We start from the raw sequence: 17,693 nt of genomic DNA, 5'->3' as shown, positions 1-17,693 counted from the left end.
ATATATATATAAATTATGCCTTTTTCGCCACGATATTATAAGATATCGTCGCCTAGGCATTCCATGAAGGAATACAGATAACTCATCAAACAAGGTGTCTGATGTCAACAGGAATCACCCATGTTGTCCAAGTGAGCAAATTGGGGGTTAATAATTTTGCTCAAGGAAACCGGGTCATCCGGATCGCAGTGCAATGCCTTAACCACTCATTCACTTCGCTATATATATATATATATATATATATATATATATATATATATATATATATATATATATATATATATATTATTATTATTATTACTATTATTACTATTACTTTTCTAGATCTTACATATAGAATGTCATTGTAATAGAGCGGCATGGTCATATAACCTATAAGGCCCTACATTATGATATGGTATAATAGACACAGCTTTCTTTGCAGCTTTTTGATCTTTTAAAATACTGCTGTTGACCAATAAATACCTGACTTATTTTACTCTTTGATTCAACTTTGTCTGTCATTTTGTTGTTTACAGTATCAAAAGGAATTTATAAGGTTTCCCAGCATTCCTGTACGACTTAAACAATGTCATGGTGATTTTCAGAAAACACTTCTATCTGTTCATCATCCATCCATCGAGGAAAGAAGACCAAAGTTATCAATAAAAAACATGATAGCATTACCATTCAAACAATGGATTTTTGTATTTCCTGACACAAACACTGTAAAGAATCCCGTGAAGCTTCCAGTTCTCTCTCTGCTCGTTTAATATTTTCGAGGATATTAACAAGTTTTTGCGCCTCCTCATTTAATTCTGTAGTTCTTCTCTCATGCATCAGAAACATTTGATGTTCTATAATGTTGCAAGATCTCTTTGCCTGAAAGTAATAAAAGGAAGAAAACAAAGTTAACACAAGTCTCTTACTACAAATGTAATTGATAACATCTCAATTACCATGACTTACAACACTTTGGAAATGACGTTTGTGACCAGTCTTATTTATTATCCTACACATTGTTAATGGTAATGTACTTGAAACGTCAACACCACTCATATCTATCAATACACTGGAGCTGAAAATCTGCCTTATTATTTTCTTACGGTACTTGAATTTATCACTAACCTGTGCCATAATCTCAATGCAAACTTCTTCAACAAGCTTTATATCCTCTTTCCTCTTTTCTTCAAGCTGCTTATAGATTTGTTCAAGCGAATTTTCAATCTCCTCCCGAGACATCTGACCCGGTCCTGGTCCTCCAATGTTTATACTCAAATCATCAACTGTTTGGTTTTCAACTCCTTCACAATGCATTTGTTGAATCATGGATTGATATCCTCCATCTTTGAAACTGTTAATTTAAAAAAATAGAGAATTTGTATTTGTTATTTGGATAATGTAATATCTCAGGTGAACGATAAGGCTTAATTTAAGACATGAAAACGAACTCTAAAAATAAAAGAATGTTTGTATTTGTTACTCTTTAAAAATATCTATATCAGTCGTTATGCTCTACTTGAGTCGCACACTAAACATAACTGATCAACTTGAGACATTCATGACAGAAAATTCATACCACCATCCCAATTCCTACATAAGGCTCTTTGTGAATGTTAAATATTCCATTTTATTTTTTTATGAGGTAATAAACACTAACATTCCCTCCTACTAAATGTTCTGCTTTGCGGTCTTGGGGCATGACACACTCATTTATCGTTGGTTCAGGGTTTGAATCCCAATTTGAGCGACTAAAATTCTCTCATACTCAGACGTAAAATGAGTAAATGGCCGTTAACAGTATTGTCTTCGTTGAAAAAATATTGTAATATCACTTTACAGTCGTCATGACTTGTCCTATATGTCAAGTGTTGCTGTTGCCTAGAAACATCTTGTACAGCATTTTGAGCACGTTTAGTGAATATAAATATATTTATATATATATATATATATATATATATATATATATATATATATATTATATTATATATATATATATATATATATATATATATATATATATATATATATATCAAGGAATTTACCCAATGGAAACCGTACGGTGCTCTTATTGGCTAACAAACCAGCGGCCTCGATGAGAAAAATATCCGCCATTTTGATGTTGGCTGGGAATCGCGTTACTATAGTAAACAAGCGCTGATCGGCCGTTCATGAAAACAAGTTGCTGCTCGCTCGTTTAACTCAAAATTATTCAAAACGATCTCTCTAAAATGATATAAATGTGACTTCTTAAGGTTTTCTTCACGGTCAAAACCACACAACATTCTATTAATGATTACGTCCGAGGCAAAAAGGAATATTGACAGGTCGACCGAGAGTTGAACTCGTGAGACGACAAACATCAATGCGAAGTGTAGCGAGAGTCAAGCTATTGTTTGTCTTGTCCTATTCTATATAGAGAAAAGGATAAATAGTATAGCCTCGTGTGTGAGTGGTTGCGTGTCATAGTCTTGTTTTTAAATTGTTTCTGTTGTTTATGTGTGTAGTGATGACTCTCTCACACTCAATTTCAATGCCGAAAGAGGAATTCCCGCACACAAGAAAGGGGAATTGGGGTGGTATTTGGCATACATATTGTATAGTATCTAGTTCTAAATAGATAACTGATTAGAATTATATTATGATATATAAACACAATGCCAAATACAATTCCGAAGTTTCCTTATTTCAAATGAAGTAAAGCTCCAAAACCTAATGGTAGTGATTGTAGTACTGAGTGTTAGTGAGGTGATGTGGTGTTGGTGGTGGTTGTAGTTGTAGTAGTAATAGTGATGATGATGTGGTGGTGGTGATGATTGTAGTTGTAGTAGTAGTGGTAGTGATGATGATGTGGTGGTGGTTGTAGTAGTAGTGGTAATGGTAATGATATGGTGGTGGTGGTGGTGGTTGTAGTAGTAGTGGTCGTGATGATGATGTGGTGGTGGTGTTTGTAGTAGTAGTGGTAATGATGCGGCTATGTGGTCTAGTAGTATGACACTCGCTTCCGGATCGGAAGGTCCTGGGTTCGAGCCCTGCGCTCGGCGCATAGTTGAGTCCTTGGAAAAGGCTCTTTACTCACATTCTCTCACCGTACTCAGGTGTAAAATGAGTACCTGGCCGTTAACAGAGTTGTCTTTGTCCGAAAAATTGTAATATCGCCTAACAGGCGTCATGTCCCGTCCTACATGTTAAATGTTGACCAGGGACCCCTTGTAAAGCGCTTTGAGCACATTTAGTAGATATTGCACTATATAAAGCTCAATTTAAAAAAAAATATTTCAATGATGATGATATGGTGGTGGTGGTTGCAGTAGTAGTAGTGGTAGTGATGATAATGTGGTGGTGGTTGTAGTTGTAGTAGTAGTGATAGTGATGATGATGTGGTGGTGGTTGTAGTAGTAGTGGTAGTGATGATGATGTGGTTGTGGTGGTTGTAGTAGTAGTTGTAATGGTGATGATATGGTGGTAGTGGTGGTTGCAGTAGTAGTGGTAGTGATGACGATGTGATTGTGGTGGTTGTAGTAGTAGTGGTAATGGTAATGATATGGTGGTAGTGGTGGTTGTAGTAGTAGTGGTGGTAATGGTAATGATATGGTGGTGGTTGTAGTAGTAGTGGTCGTGATGACGATGTGGTTGTGGTGGTTGTAGTAGTAGTGGTAGTGATGCTATTGTGGTGGTGGTTGTAGTAGTTGAGGTAGTGATGTGTGTGGTTGTGGTAGTGGTGTGTGTTGTAGTAGTGGTAGGTGATTGGTGGTTGTGGTAGTAGTGGGGTAAGTGATGATGATGTGGTTGGTGGTGAGTAGTAGTGGTAGTGATGACGATGTGCTGGTGGTGGTGTAGTAGTAGTGGTAGTGATAATGATGTGGGGCTGGTGGTTGTAGTAGTAGTGTTAGTGATGATATTGTGGTGGTGGTTGTAGTAGTAGATGATGTGGTGGTTGGAAAACACATTACAGGTTATTATAATACATGATTACACACATTCTCTAACTTCATTTTTTGACAGCTTCGTTGTGCCATAAATATACGCAACAGTTCTGAAACATTTTATTGTGGATTTTGATATTGTTTGTTGTTTTTCTTGTGTCGTTATGTTGACATAGATACCGAATGAATGGTAATTACTACATTCTCAGCCAACAACAAAATGGCGCTGAATGCTTTCATTGGTGGACACTTTTTAGGCTTCGTACGTATTCTCATTCGTTTAATTCTATGATATATATATATATATATATATATATATATATATATATATATATATATATATATATATATATATATATATATATATATATATATATATATATTGTGATATATAAAAGCTCATTTATTTAAAGAGATATCTTTATTCCTAAATTACATCTAAATCAAAAAATTATCAAATGTGAAACTTTGAACACATCATTTATGAACAATCATTTCAATAGTCTTCAAAAGTCGTGACGTCATCCCGCGCAGCAACGCATGGTAACGAACCGGCTGGCTCTAAACAATCGAGAAAAATGGCTGACACTAACTTTATTTCCATCACCGCCCTTATGAAATACTTCTCCAATGAGCATAAAAGTGTCTCCCGAGGTGAAAATCATCATCAGTCAGGTCATGTTTTGACTTTCACTTACTCAGATGGCATGATGTTCGGCAAAGTTCAAGCCAGCACGAAGAATAAAGAGTATTCTGTGAAGGTAAGTCGTTTCGTCTTCTCACTCTCACTCTCAAATCTCACATCCCCGTAAAACTACTGTTGGACAATAATCAGTTTACTTTGAGTTTAGGCAGATTTAGTTTATCCAATGGAAATATTTTACTGTTAACGTTCGATTTTAGTTAGAAAGAGAGAGAGAGAGAGAGAGAGAGAGAGAGAGAGAGAGAGAAGAGAGAGAGAGAGAGAGAGAGAGAGAGAGAGTCTTTGAGGGTCTTGCTTCGCTAATTTTCGTTGCTATTGACTATAGTCTAGATACTACATACTATTTAGTATCGTATTGTAACCTTTATTATATACTCATATATGAGCATCACAATCACCAATCACGCTAGACATTTTATCATACTTCATGTGGTAGGCATAGGGGCAGCGTGGATCAGCGGTACGAAAAGGTACCGAGTTCGTTCACCCGCCGCTGCGCTGTGTGGCCTTGAGCAAGTCACCTCGCCCTAGCTCAATTTGCGGCGCTGCACCGCGGTTATTCCAGTCTTCCCTGGGAATAGACCCTAGAGATAAATTTCCTCTATGGGATGAATAAAGGGAATCTTATTTATTTATTTAGACCAGTGTTAGTCACGGTAAACTAAACTTCCTATTGGGTTAAGGTGTAATGTAAATGTTGCAGCTTGAAACTCGAAGAAATCAATAACATTGTGAAATTGAATGTGAACTTCAATTTAACATACGAAAACAGATAAAATAGACGTTTCGGGTTTCCCCTTTATCAACAAAGCAAGATGAATGAAAGAACCACTTAATTTTTTTTTTTAATTGAGCTTTTATATAGCGTAATATCCACTAAATGTGCTCAAAGTGCTTTACAAGGGGTCCCTGGCCAACAGCAACATTTAACATGTAAGACGGGACATGATGCCTGTTAGGCGATATTACAATTTTTTCGGACAGAGACAACGCTGTTAACGGCCAGGTATTCATTTGACACCTGAGTACGGTGAGAGATTGTGAGTAAAGAGCCTTCTCCAAGGACTCAACTATGCGCCGAGCGAGACCCAAACCCAGGACCTTCTGATCTGAAAGCGAGTGTCATACCACACGACCACAACAGACGTTTTACTAGTTTGTTTGTTTTTTGCCTATTGAGCATGGTCGCAGCTCTAAATTTGAATCTTTTATTCTTTTACTTCCACAGATCTATCTTGATGATGACTTGGGTTGATTCAGTCCAAAACTAATTTGTCATATTTTATTTAACAATGTTAATGACATTGAACATACATTGATACAGCAATGCCATAATTTGTCATGTTTATCATGTAAAATCATGTATGGGTGACCTACAAAGCCATTATTTTGAATGGTGATTTGATGGTGATGAACAAAATATGTGTGTTGTACAAAATAAATGGCAAAGCTAACAAAATGCAGTCTCCTTAATAAGAGGAGACTGGAGATTGACAAGTGCTGCAACTAATTGAAAAATAATATCAGATGTTTCTCTTAACATGGTTGGAATATATGAGAGGATGTTAACATTTTTAGTCTTTCATTAGCCCTCTGAACATGAAGCAATTTCTTTTGTTAATAAAATCTCATTTTCAGTAAATTTATTATGTAAAAAGGGAGGGATATTTACAGTTACTCCTTGAGGTAAAATATCTTGAATCAGGAAACCTTTATCTGCTAAAATTAAATATCCAGGGCTTAAAATTAAAAGTTTTAGTAATCCACAATTTTGTACAATGACCTTATCCGAGACAGACCCTGGATAAAGTTTAGAAACAAAATTTATCACACCATTTGGACTCACACCAACAAGAGCTTTAACAGAATTCATGGACCTAAAAGACGAATAAGTTAACCGTTGGTTATCCATTTCTTTAGGAATAGCAATTTGGTCATCTGTACAATCAATGATCATTCTGCAATTTGGAAATCTTAAAAATGATGATGGAGCTGATAGTTTATTTTTATGTCTAGAAGGGCATGTAACCTTCATAACATTTTCAAAGAGAAGCTTATGGCTTATGTAAAACATGAATAAAAGTTTGTATAATATTTGTTATAGTACTTTCACAAACGCTAAACAATTGTGAAATTTCATAGGTTAGTGTAGTTCTGTCTAAGTTTCATAAGTGTAATGAAAATTTGGTCTTTTAATGCAACTGTCTCTTCCTGAACTTCCCACCCACTATAATAAATAAGATTACCTCTAAAGCACTCAACATATTGAACAATAATATCAAATATTTTAAAACAATGTACACCTGTCTCCATTCGAAGAACTTTTTCTGTAAGGCTTGAAACAGTGTAAGTGCGTTGAATCTAACTAAGTTGGGGTTTTTTAAGCTAGCTATTTCCTTATTTTTGTCTGTAATTTCTTGTTCTTGAATTAAATTTGTTGTTCTATTTAAAGTATCCTCACTTGTTCTACAATCTGTTTTTTTTTTAAAGATGGAATCCTGCGATGATGGTGACGAGAGTTGAGATGATGATGAGGGAGAAGATAATGAGGATGATGATGAGGAGGAAAATAATGATGATGAGGAATCTGTTTTTTTTTAAAGGTGGGACTTTGTGATGATGATGAAGAGAGTTGAGCTGATGATGATGATGATGATGATGATGATGATGATGATGATGATGATGATGATGATGTGGTGGTGGTGGTGGTGGTGGTGGTGGTGGACTTCTTGATGTTGGTGCCAATTGAGATGGGGTGGGAATTCCTTGTGTCACTTTTCTTTTCTTTCTTTCTGGCTCTGATGGAAACAATTTATTTTTATTTCTGTCAAACAATTCAGGGAGGTTGGCTTTGTCACCATCTCTGAAGTGACAAGAACACACTCTTGATGATGATATTGGATCTTTTGTCCTTTCTCCTGAAAAGAAAAGATTTTTTAAAAACCCAATAATTCTGTTGGGCATATTGGGTATATTATTTGATAAGTAGGCTACCTTGTTTTAGACTATCTTGTTTGACACCAGCTCAATGCATGATAAATCAAAGGTGTGCAAGAGTCTAGGTTACTGGTGGGTCTCTCGCCTGTCTTTTATGAAATCGCACATTCAGCAAAATGTCGCACTTCCTCATTACTTCTTTTGATGATTTTGACTAGGTATATAAAAATATGAATTCTTAAATTTACACAGTTAAAGTTGATCTTGGGGTTGAGTGTGGCAAGACTGGCGTTTTCTCTTTATTTCAGTCAGTACTGTACTGGACAGTGCGGTGATGGAAACTTTGGAGTGTCAACAATCGGGCACAGGTAAAGGAGAGAGGTCCCTGTCGCCATCTTGCTTTGTTCACACAGAGTTGCCACCTCGGCTGTCGGGGAGGGGAGGCATGGCAGAATCAGAGAAACTTTCCAAAAAAGAGGAAAGTATGTGTGTTTGTGAGAGAGAGAGAGAGAGAGAGAGAGAGAGAGAGAGAGAGAGAGAGAGAGAGAGAGAGAGAGAGAGAGAGAGAGAGAGAGAAATATCTGCGTGAGGGGGGGGGGGGGGGGAGAGGTTCCGATATTTTATTTATTTATTTTCATTTTGCCATAAAGGTATCGAGTTTAAAGTAAGATTTTAACAAATATTTTCTTCTCTTTCTTCTATTTTTCTCCTTTTAAAAAAATTATCACTTATCAGTAGAACTGAACTCTCATTCAGTTTATCTATCAGCCTTAACATCAAAACGTGTAGATTGAGATATCATTTTTGCTTCAACTTCAATAAAAACCTAGTTTGGAATGTATTTTTATTTATAATTTCGTGCAACTGTACACTTTAATCATAAAATATAGGTCTACGTAAGCTAGAACTAGACCTAGATCTGGACTACGAACTCTATCAAATGTTCGACGAGGAGTGCGTGCTTACCTGACTAAAGTGATACACTTTTTCTTCAATTTTTTGTCTGCCTCTCATTTGGAAATCTGTAAAACTTGCAGGAGTGACTCTCTGACTGGTGCAGACAATCTGGTACAAAACACTGGACCATATTTAAGATAAAAATTGTTTTTTTTTTAGCGATTTTCCAATTATTCCTTTCCCGGACCAAGCACGGATTTTTTGTTTAGAGCCAGCCGATTCGTTGCTAGGCGGACGTGACGTCAGACTGTGGAATCCTATTATCAGCACCTCACACTCAAAACCCTTTCATACCAAGCTTCAAATATTAGGTGAAATTCATTTCTTTTTACATCTTCAATAAACTGAATTGCTTCTGTGCTTTATTTGCTTTTGTTCATGTGTGTCCATAGAAGCGATTTAATGTGATTTAATCAAGATCTTGCAGTGCGCTTGGATGCCATGAAGTACTATATAAATTCAAAAACTCAATTTGCAGTAACATGAGTTGGATAAATCATGCACAGACCAAATTATTGTTAATTTACAAATCATCATTGTGACACTCATTAAAATTGATCTCTCGAATGTACATAACTTTTATTGACCACACTATATAAAAGAAAATGTTAGGGAGTTTGGACAGAGACAGATTACTTGAGCACCATTGGGTCCTTGGTAATAATAATGATGATGATTATGAATCAACAGTAAATGCCAGGTCTGTTGTCAGCTATGCTTTTGCAGTCCTGTTTATTTGTCACCTTATCTTATCAACTTCTTGAACTTTGCAGAACCGTAACTAAAATAAATCTTTGAATTGACTAACACAGCAGCCAAAGAATATTTTTCTTAGATAAATACTTTTCATCTTAAATTGCAGTTTATTTTCTATATTGCATCTAAAGTTAAACCTTGATAAATACAAAAGAAAAATATTTTTGAAGATATGGGCTTGATTTGGGAATTCATTATTTTTTTAAAAAACATGATTTAATTCTTCCGATTAACGAGTCATACTTTTCTGAGTGGGAAATATCTTCCATTCTTCACTGGGATAAGCAAATTATCAATATGCACATCACTTGGCTCTGAAAAAAAGGATATTATATTCAGTAAACATTAAGTGTGATCAAGGCATCATTTTCTTTCAGTTTATTATATCTGTGTTCTTTATTAACTGTGCCAATTTCCTTTTCATCTTAATTTTATGCGGAAAAATTTGGTGATGAAATAAGACCAGATTCCATTTAGAAAATTTAAACAATGCATACTAATTTTTAAAGATTACATTGTTTTTCATGAATTAGTGGAACAGCTGGTGTTTGTCTTTATATTGTATCAAATATTTGCATACGAGTAAAGGGGTGACACAAAACAGACCAATTTTGGACAATTTAAAAATGGAATGGATTATTCTTTGTAAGCTTTTATCATAAAACGATTGTAAAGATCACAAAAAATATTACAAAAACCCCTTCTAACTCAAAATATATGTAAAATAAGCAAAAACTATATTCGTTCATTTAATTTTATAATGGTCCCTCAGCCCTCACTATGGACAACTTTAAGATCGTTAGCTTCAATGCAGAAGGACTGTCATCAACAAAGATAGAATTACCAATCTCAAGCCAAACATACTCTGTCTACAAGGGACGCACAAGACCGTGGCACCAAACATCTCTGGAATGCACCTAGTCATAAAACATGGCAGTGATATTCACGGTAGTGCTATCTACGTCAAAGACAAATCAATATTGACATACAGCCAGGACATGACAGTAAGTGAGGTGGAAATTTTCAGAATTGAAAGCAGACACTTCAATGTGATATCTGTCTACAAACCTCCACCAATACCATTCAAGTGGCCAGTTACATTCACCACTAGTGAAAAACCAATGATTGTGATAGGTGACTTTAACAGCCACAGCACCAAATGGGGATACAGTGATAACAACGAAGATGGAGATACTGTTGAGGAATAGGCTGACCAATATAATCTGACACTCCTCCATGACGCAAAAGACAAACCATCATTTTCAAGCGCTTGCTGGAGAAGAGGCTAAAACCCAGACCTTGCATGTGTGTCTTCCAGACATCTCCAAAACTTTCAGAAATCTGTCGGCAACCCCATACCAAAATCCCAGTACAGACCTATCACCATTGAGGTAGGACCAGTCATTAGACCCCGTGAGAGCAAACCTCTTACCTTACCTTACCCGGGTTCCATCTCTTTCCAGAGGTCGGATGTCATGGCCTTCCATCCTTCACGGTCCATTGCAGCCTCGTTACAGTCTGCCATGCGCCGTCCTGTAGCTTCCTTGATGCCATCTGTCCAGGATTTCCTTTGTCTTCCTCTGCCCCTCTTTCCTTCAATTCTTCCCTCCATTATCCTTTTTTCGAGACTATCATGTCTTCACATATGTCCAAAATATGACAGCTTTTTGTGCTTCACAGTCAAAAGAAGTTCTTTTTGTTTTTGGCCCATTAGGTCGAGGACTTCGATGTTTGTTTTTCTTGCTGTCCAAGGTATTTTCAGTATTCTCCTGTACGTCCACATCTCAAAAGCTTCAATACGTTGTTCTGTCTGTGCGGTTAGTGTCCACGTTTCACAACCATAAAAGAAAATGGACCACACATAGCATTTGGTGCATCTCATTCGTGTTCTGATGGAGATATTTGTGTTGTTGAGGATTGGCTTTAGTTTCATGAACGCATTTTTGGCCAGCATTATTCGTCTCCTGATCTCTTTGTCAGACTTTGCATCGGATGTTACCAACTGCCCCAAGTACGTGAACTCCTTTACTTGTTCCACTGGACACTCTTCTATTTCTATATCTATGTCTATTAAATTTTCGGAAGGCAAAGTGGGAACATTTCTGACAGTATCAATACCATCGATCCAATTCCCAAAAACAACGACCACTTCAAGAAGCTTGTTTGGAGAATTGCCAAAAATCACATACCTAGAGACTGCAGGAAATCCTATATAATACCATGCCTAAAGCAAGACAGCAGGGAGCTTTATAAACAGTATGTGGAGGCATACGAAACAGATCCATTTGCTGAAGAAACTGTCCAACTTGGTGGACCTTAATGACTTCCATTGCCAAAACAAAATCAGAAAGATGGAAGGAAACGATAACCAGCACAAACATGACCCACAACAGCAAGAAAGCCTGGTCAACTATGAAAAAACTAAATACAGAAAATAACAAACAAACCAGGGTTGCAGCTGTGACACCAAACAATGTAGCAAATTAACTTATCAAAAGTGGAAAACCAACATACAGAGAAAAGGGCAGGCTTAAGGAAATGAAAAAGGAAATGGAAAAGATCGCCCAAGGAAGTGAACAGGAAGTAGCCCCTTTCTGCATCGAAGAATTGGAATCAGCTCTTGAACACTCCAAACCCGGTAAAGCAGCTGGTCTTGATGGCATCACTGCAGAAATTATAAAGCATTTCGGTCCCTCAACAAAAACATGGTTACTAGAAGTCTTATCAAAAACTGTGTTGAATCGTACACAATACCAAAGCTTTGGCGACAAGTAAGAGTGATAGCTCTACTTAAACCTGGAAAAGATCCCAATAGCAGTAAGAGCTACAGACCAATATCCCTCCCCTGCATACTGTACAAAGTATATGAGCGCATGATACTACGCCAGGATTTCCCAAACAGTATCTGGAACATCGAACATTGAATTAAACCCTTAAAATGTTGATAGTAGCGAAAACATGCACCTGATTGCCCAATACGATTCAGAATTGAAGAACATTTTTTTTATTTTTATTTTTTTTTTTGTGATGAAATTTGAATCTTTACAAAAATAACTCTCTAACCCGAGGAATGACTTTAATGAGCTTTATGAATCTTTCCACTTATCGGGAAAGTGCAATAGTACACAACCACATCGTCAGCTTGGATAACACCAAGTTGAACGCCATACATTAATAAATGACTTTGTTCTTCGAAAACTAAAATATTAGAGATATAGATATCTAGATAGATAAATAAAATAATTTGGTAGAATAAGTCCGAGTCTGAACTGAAGTGAAGCTGAAGCAGTCATGAACTGAATCACAAAACCCATGCAATATCTCTCCGGATTTTTATATTAAAAATATAAGTCGACATTACAAAATCATGAAAAATGTTAAAGATGCTTAAGCTATAAGATACTTAAACCGAAGCGTAAAATACACAGCAAACTTGCTATTCGCTCAAAAGACAATTTGTCCGTATCCTCTGGTGTCTGTCTTCTGCTATAATCGGTTAATATTCTGAGTTATCTTTCTTTATTGACCAACCTGCTAAACAGTGGCAAAAAGCCGTCGATTTTCCTTGATACAATAAATCATTTGATTATTTTAATAAACTGTTCTTAACATTTTTATTATACATTTTGAAATATTTTAAGACACTAAAAATAATTTTTGAAAATAGATAAGATCAAATTGACATTTTGTGGTGGGCTTTAAAACATACTGCTGTGTAACAAATTGTATATCTGGCATATATTCCTCTCAAAAGGAGAACGGAAGAGCAAAGATAAAAACAAGGAAGGCCAAAGGCTGAAACTTGATTCACTTGACTGGCTAAGGAAGCAATAAAAACTCTTGTAATTTATCCAGACAATCAAAATGGCTGGTGTTGTACTGGAGATCCTTAGCACTAAAAAGCTACTCATTTTAAGTAGTTTTTTGTCTCTCCTTTTAGTCGTTTTTTTCCTGGTCGGAGGTTTAATCGGTGAGAGTAAAGGAATTTGTGTTTTCCCTTTGTTCACTATTTCCTGAGGTCGGGGCCGAGACGTCTATTTTTTCTTTTTAAATGATATTGTTATCTAAATAGTTAACATTCATTCATCAACAGTGAACGACTCCTTGCTATTCTCTCATATGGTATATGATCCCAACCTTAGTATAAGATCAAATAGCCTAGCAGTAAAAGTAATGGTTGCTTCAATCCAAAAGACGTCTAGAGACTAGAGTCTAGAGTTATGTCGACTTCAGTTCAGGCTGTGACTGAAAGATTTGTTTTTAAAATTCCCTGATATGATCATAACATTTTTTGAAACTTTTTTTTCTTTGTTTTTATTTTTCAGCTGATATTGATTCTAGAGGAAGCTAAAACTTGACTCTACAATGGTTATTTCTTTTTTGTAAACAAATACTTAATGTTTCAGCTAATCTTAGATTTATTTTTCATGTCCTCAGCACCTGCACCTAACAATGTCAGCGACTCAATTGCTGTGAAATGTTACGACAAGGATGAAATGTGGCAACTAGGGCAAATGGAGCCCATGGTACCTCGTGGAAGTGAAAAAAGGAAATGCAAATCAGTTCCTGATTTCCATGATGATGTAGGTTTCAGTCATGATGTCGAGATATCTAAAATTTATAAAGGACACGTTAGACTTATTCTCATAATATAGAATTTATTCGTTTAATTAATCTTAAATTCGATGATGAGTGAAATTAGTATCGGCAGCTCACTCTGTAGAACACAGACTCAACTTATGCGCAGACAGGCATGGATCTAATGTGAAGCTATTTTTTAAAATAATCCTCTGTCCATACAGATATGAATGAGAAGCTGGATCCATGTTCGATCTTTTGGAATATTCTTTGAAATAGAATTTCCAGCAATTTTTAGTTAGCATCAAATAGAAAGAAACTTGATTATGCTCGTGATCCATAGGCCTTCTTTTTTCCTTATATAAATATGGTCTAGCTGTTAATTTGCATTTAGAAAAAAAAAGAATTTGTTGATAGTGAAAATTTGCAGTGCCTTTTAAAGGGTCAATCATTTCTTGAGTTAGGTGAATGACATTCATTGATAATCGAGCATCCTCTAGATTATCAAGGCAGAAAATTCAGAAATGAATTTTCAAATTGACCACACCCATTTGACTAAATGATCATGTTGTCATGGTTTAGAATTCGAAGTATAAGGCATAAATGATTTTTCAATGGTAAATCCTTTCAGAAATGTGGTTATGGGTTATTTTGAACCCTGCTTAATGTAATGCTGTTATATAGTAAAGCCTATTTTTATTATTTTCTATATTTTTTCATCTACCTTTTTTTCATATATTTATATTCTAACAGATAATCGTACGTGAGCATATCAGCTCTAACATGATTGTGTTCTCCCAAATGTTTCCCCTGCCAAGAATTGAAGATTTAGATATGTCACGTTGGTTCCAAAATCTCATTGCTGTCATTCAAGTTGATGTAGCTTACAGCGACAAGTATAGATACCGTAAGATTGAATTTTATTTTGAATACTGAATCTCAATGCAAATTTCAATATTTTATTTTCGAGTGCTTTTTCCTTTTTTACATAATTAAAGCAAACTGGATACGTTTTCCCACTACATTTTAGGCCTTAAATTTTATTGAGACACATTTATGTGACCTCCACAAATGAACATTAGATTATTTTTTTTTTCCCTTTTTTTGAACTGTTAATGTTATTTGATCATAATTTAACTTTCAGCTGAAGAAAAGCATCCCAAAATGGAACTGGAAGCCAGTTTGTATTGTAGAGACAAAGAGGATGGTGAAAATGGATGGAAGCTATTAGCGTCTTCCACTGAGCACAGAACTTTAGATTGTACCATAGAGGACAGTGAAGTAAGAGTTTTTTAAATCTAAATTTTTCACTATGATATAGTGAATTGTAAATGTCCTTACATGATTATTGTGTTGGGCAGTGCATGGCACCCCTTATATGGGCCAAAATATTGCAGGAAAGGAAAACGGTAATGAAATCCTATTTGAGGTGTTTTTTTAAAACGGTTTTTAAGTTTTTAAATTTAGGATTGGTGAGGCAGGATACTGGAGGGATGTATTTTGCAATATTTTTTTCTATCCTTTAGTGAAGTTGTCTTCTATGGATGAGCATTCCATTATTTTGGTATTTAAAAAAAATTGCTGTCAAACATTTTTCTCAAATAAATCTGAGGCTGTTTTGTGATTTAGTAAAATAATCAGTCATATCTTGTGTTGTACTTTGAGAAATGGGGGTTAATTGCATAACTTTTGGTTACAGTCTTAAGATTATGACATCAGCTGAGACAGACCAGCGCCCAATGTCAAAAGTGACACAAGAACAGTGGAGGTTGGGATTCAAACCAGGTACCGTTTGGTAACGAAGTGAAAACCATACTCCTGAGCCCCATTTTGTTAAAATTGTCTATTTGTGAGGCCATGTGGTCGTCTTGTGGTATGACACTTTCGGAGTGAAAGGTCCTGTGTTTGAGCCTTGTTCGGCACATAGTTGAGTACTTGGAAAAGGCTCTTTACTCACATTCTCTCACCGTCCTCAGATTTAAAATGAGTTCCTTCCATTAACAGCATGTCTCTGTAATATTGCTTAACAGACTTCATGTCTCATTCTACATGTTATCTGGGTGGGGATCCTGACCTCCCATAGCGGGCAGGGAGGTACATACTGTGTCTTCTATCCCCTTATATCTGTTATCCAACATGCTTTCTGTCTTTGTCTCGGAATGAGATTACTTGGTTTTCTCCTGGCACTGGCCGGAATCCTAGCTGGGAGGGAAACAGTCAAATGCATAGTTATTGTTTTGGGAGATGATATTTTTTTCCTTGTAAATCATCTCTCTGTTATGTATTATTATTTTTATTTTGAATGTATAATGTAAGCATTTGAGTGTGTTCCTCTTTGTTGGATTTTGTGCTTGTGTCTGGATGAGACTTGTAGGTGATTTCAAACGAAGTACATTGGTGGTATGCTCTTGGAATCTACATCTGATCCCTATTTGTTCTCAATTCCCCTTTGTCTTACTTTTTCTTGGGTGTTTTTAATTGTAATTCTAGAACTTTTTACTATCCCATTTTCTTCCTTTTTACTGGCGCTGATATATAACCTAAATGTGTTGCAAGCGTCGTAAAACCCTTAACAACAAACAAACAAACTACATGTTATGTGTTGCTGTTGATCAGGGACCATTTGTAAAGCGCTTTGAGCATGTTTAGTGGATATTGCGCTGTATAAAAGCTCAAGATTTTTTTGATTTTTAAAAAATACTTCATCTAACATTCTAGATAAAAATTTCTGAGTTTGATGCTATCCATTTTTCTTTTCAGCGTATTGAAGGTTACCTCTACCATTGTGACATAATTCCCTTCTTTGAGCTAGGAAGTGTTCACTATGATTATTACTTGGTTAACATTCGCCTGCCGGTAAGACCAAACTCTGATGTCAACAAACTGGGCCAAGTAGAAGACATCCACATTGTTGTAAGTTATATGAAAAGGAGGCATTGTGATTTATTAGCTTGTTTTTTTTAGAAGTTATATATGTCATGTCTAAACTTACAATACCTCATTTTCGATAAGGTGACATAGGATTTAATCTGATATAAAGCTCAAGTTTTTTTAATCTGAAAAAGAAAAATGTATTCACAGTGTAAATTGTATCACATTACTGTATCATTTTCAACAGTTTGGGGGTTGGAAGAGTGATAAGGGGGGAAAAAATTATCAAAGAATTTACTGTGTCTCCTGTATATGGGTGCCAGACCTCCGGGCCCAGCCTGTAATTCTGAGTTGACAAAATTTCACAGCATCACATTCCGGGTTATATCACATCTTAAATGTTAAATATTCATAGTTTTTCAATTTCAGGGTTGGGAAAAATTTGGATCTAAGTTTTCAGGGGTGGAATTTTTTTTTTCCATGCTCCTGTAAATACAATACATGATTTGGTTTCCCAGGTTAAGAAATAACAAACATGTCGCAAAATAACATAAACTACCTTTTTAATATTTTTTTTACAACATGGAAATTTGCAAATTCAAATGATAACTGATGGTTTTCGGCAATATAGAGCTGTAGAGATGCTTTGTTCTTGATTTTAAGTAAATAATGTCTAGGTGGGGTTCCCGACCTCCCATAGTAGGCAGGGAGGTACTTCCTGTGTCTTCTCTACCCCTTTTTCTGTTTTCCAATTGCTTTCTGTCTTTGTCTTGGAATGAGATTACTTATTTGTGTCCTGACTCTGGCCAGAGTCCTTGGCTGGAAGGGAAAAAGTCAAAGGTATATTATAGTTTTGTGAGATTAATTTTTTCCTTGTAAATCATCTCTCTGTTATGTACTGTGATTTTTAAAAAATTTTAATATATGATTTATAAACATTTGAGTGTACTCCTCTTAGTGGAATCTTGTGCTGGTGTCTGGGTGAG

At 35.8% G+C, this 17,693-nt stretch overlaps 2 protein-coding genes and 1 long non-coding RNA gene across 7 annotated transcripts in view; 2 read left to right on the top strand and 1 right to left on the bottom strand.

Moving 5' to 3' along the window:
• Positions 1–326: 326 nt before the first annotated feature.
• On the bottom strand, positions 327–12,745 carry LOC144964563 (uncharacterized). Its single transcript, XM_078898995.1, has 4 exons — positions 12,683–12,745; positions 9,502–9,572; positions 1,108–1,333; positions 327–861 (listed from the first exon to the last, which is right to left on the bottom strand). Exons 2-4 carry the CDS (start codon positions 9,525–9,527, stop codon positions 670–672), a joined length of 444 nt encoding a protein of 147 aa, XP_078755121.1. The 5' UTR covers positions 9,528–9,572; positions 12,683–12,745; the 3' UTR covers positions 327–669.
• Positions 4,424–7,005, top strand: LOC144964555 (uncharacterized). Its single transcript, XR_013643872.1, has 2 exons — positions 4,424–4,666; positions 5,837–7,005. It is a non-coding gene; the product is annotated as an uncharacterized LOC144964555 (long non-coding RNA).
• Positions 12,746–13,021: 276 nt separating the features above from the next.
• The window catches only part of LOC144957286 (protein wntless homolog), a 35,696-nt gene continuing 31,024 nt past the window's right edge, over positions 13,022–17,693 (top strand). For 4 of the 5 annotated variants that reach the window (XM_078888414.1, XM_078888397.1, XM_078888404.1 and 1 more), the window contains exons 1-5: positions 13,023–13,228; positions 13,696–13,841; positions 14,590–14,743; positions 14,981–15,117; positions 16,597–16,749. In XM_078888414.1, coding sequence (XP_078744540.1) covers positions 13,123–13,228; positions 13,696–13,841; positions 14,590–14,743; positions 14,981–15,117; positions 16,597–16,749 — 696 coding nt within the window. In that variant the 5' untranslated portion in view covers positions 13,023–13,122. Of the gene's footprint in view, positions 13,229–13,695; positions 13,842–14,589; positions 14,744–14,980; positions 15,118–16,596; positions 16,750–17,693 lie in introns of all 5 variants that reach the window. The other variant, XM_078888388.1, reaches the window with a different exon arrangement.

Source organism: Berghia stephanieae, chromosome 1 (genome assembly GCF_034508935.2).
Source record: "Berghia stephanieae isolate SIO BIC M18660-M18661 chromosome 1, UCSD_Bste_1.3, whole genome shotgun sequence".
Lineage (NCBI taxonomy): Eukaryota > Metazoa > Mollusca > Gastropoda > Nudibranchia > Aeolidiidae > Berghia > Berghia stephanieae.
The sequence above is the reverse complement of the archived record's forward strand: the minus strand, read 5'-3'. Positions and strand labels throughout refer to the sequence as shown.

Coding starts and splice junctions, on each gene's coding strand:
- LOC144964563 (XM_078898995.1), bottom strand. CDS start 9,527: ATGGAAGATATTTCCCACTCAGAAAA. Junction 1,334..9,501: donor GATATTTCCCACTCAGAAAA/GTATGACTCGTT, acceptor TTAAATTAACAG/TTTCAAAGATGGAGGATATC. Junction 862..1,107: donor GCATTGAGATTATGGCACAG/GTTAGTGATAAA, acceptor TATTACTTTCAG/GCAAAGAGATCTTGCAACAT.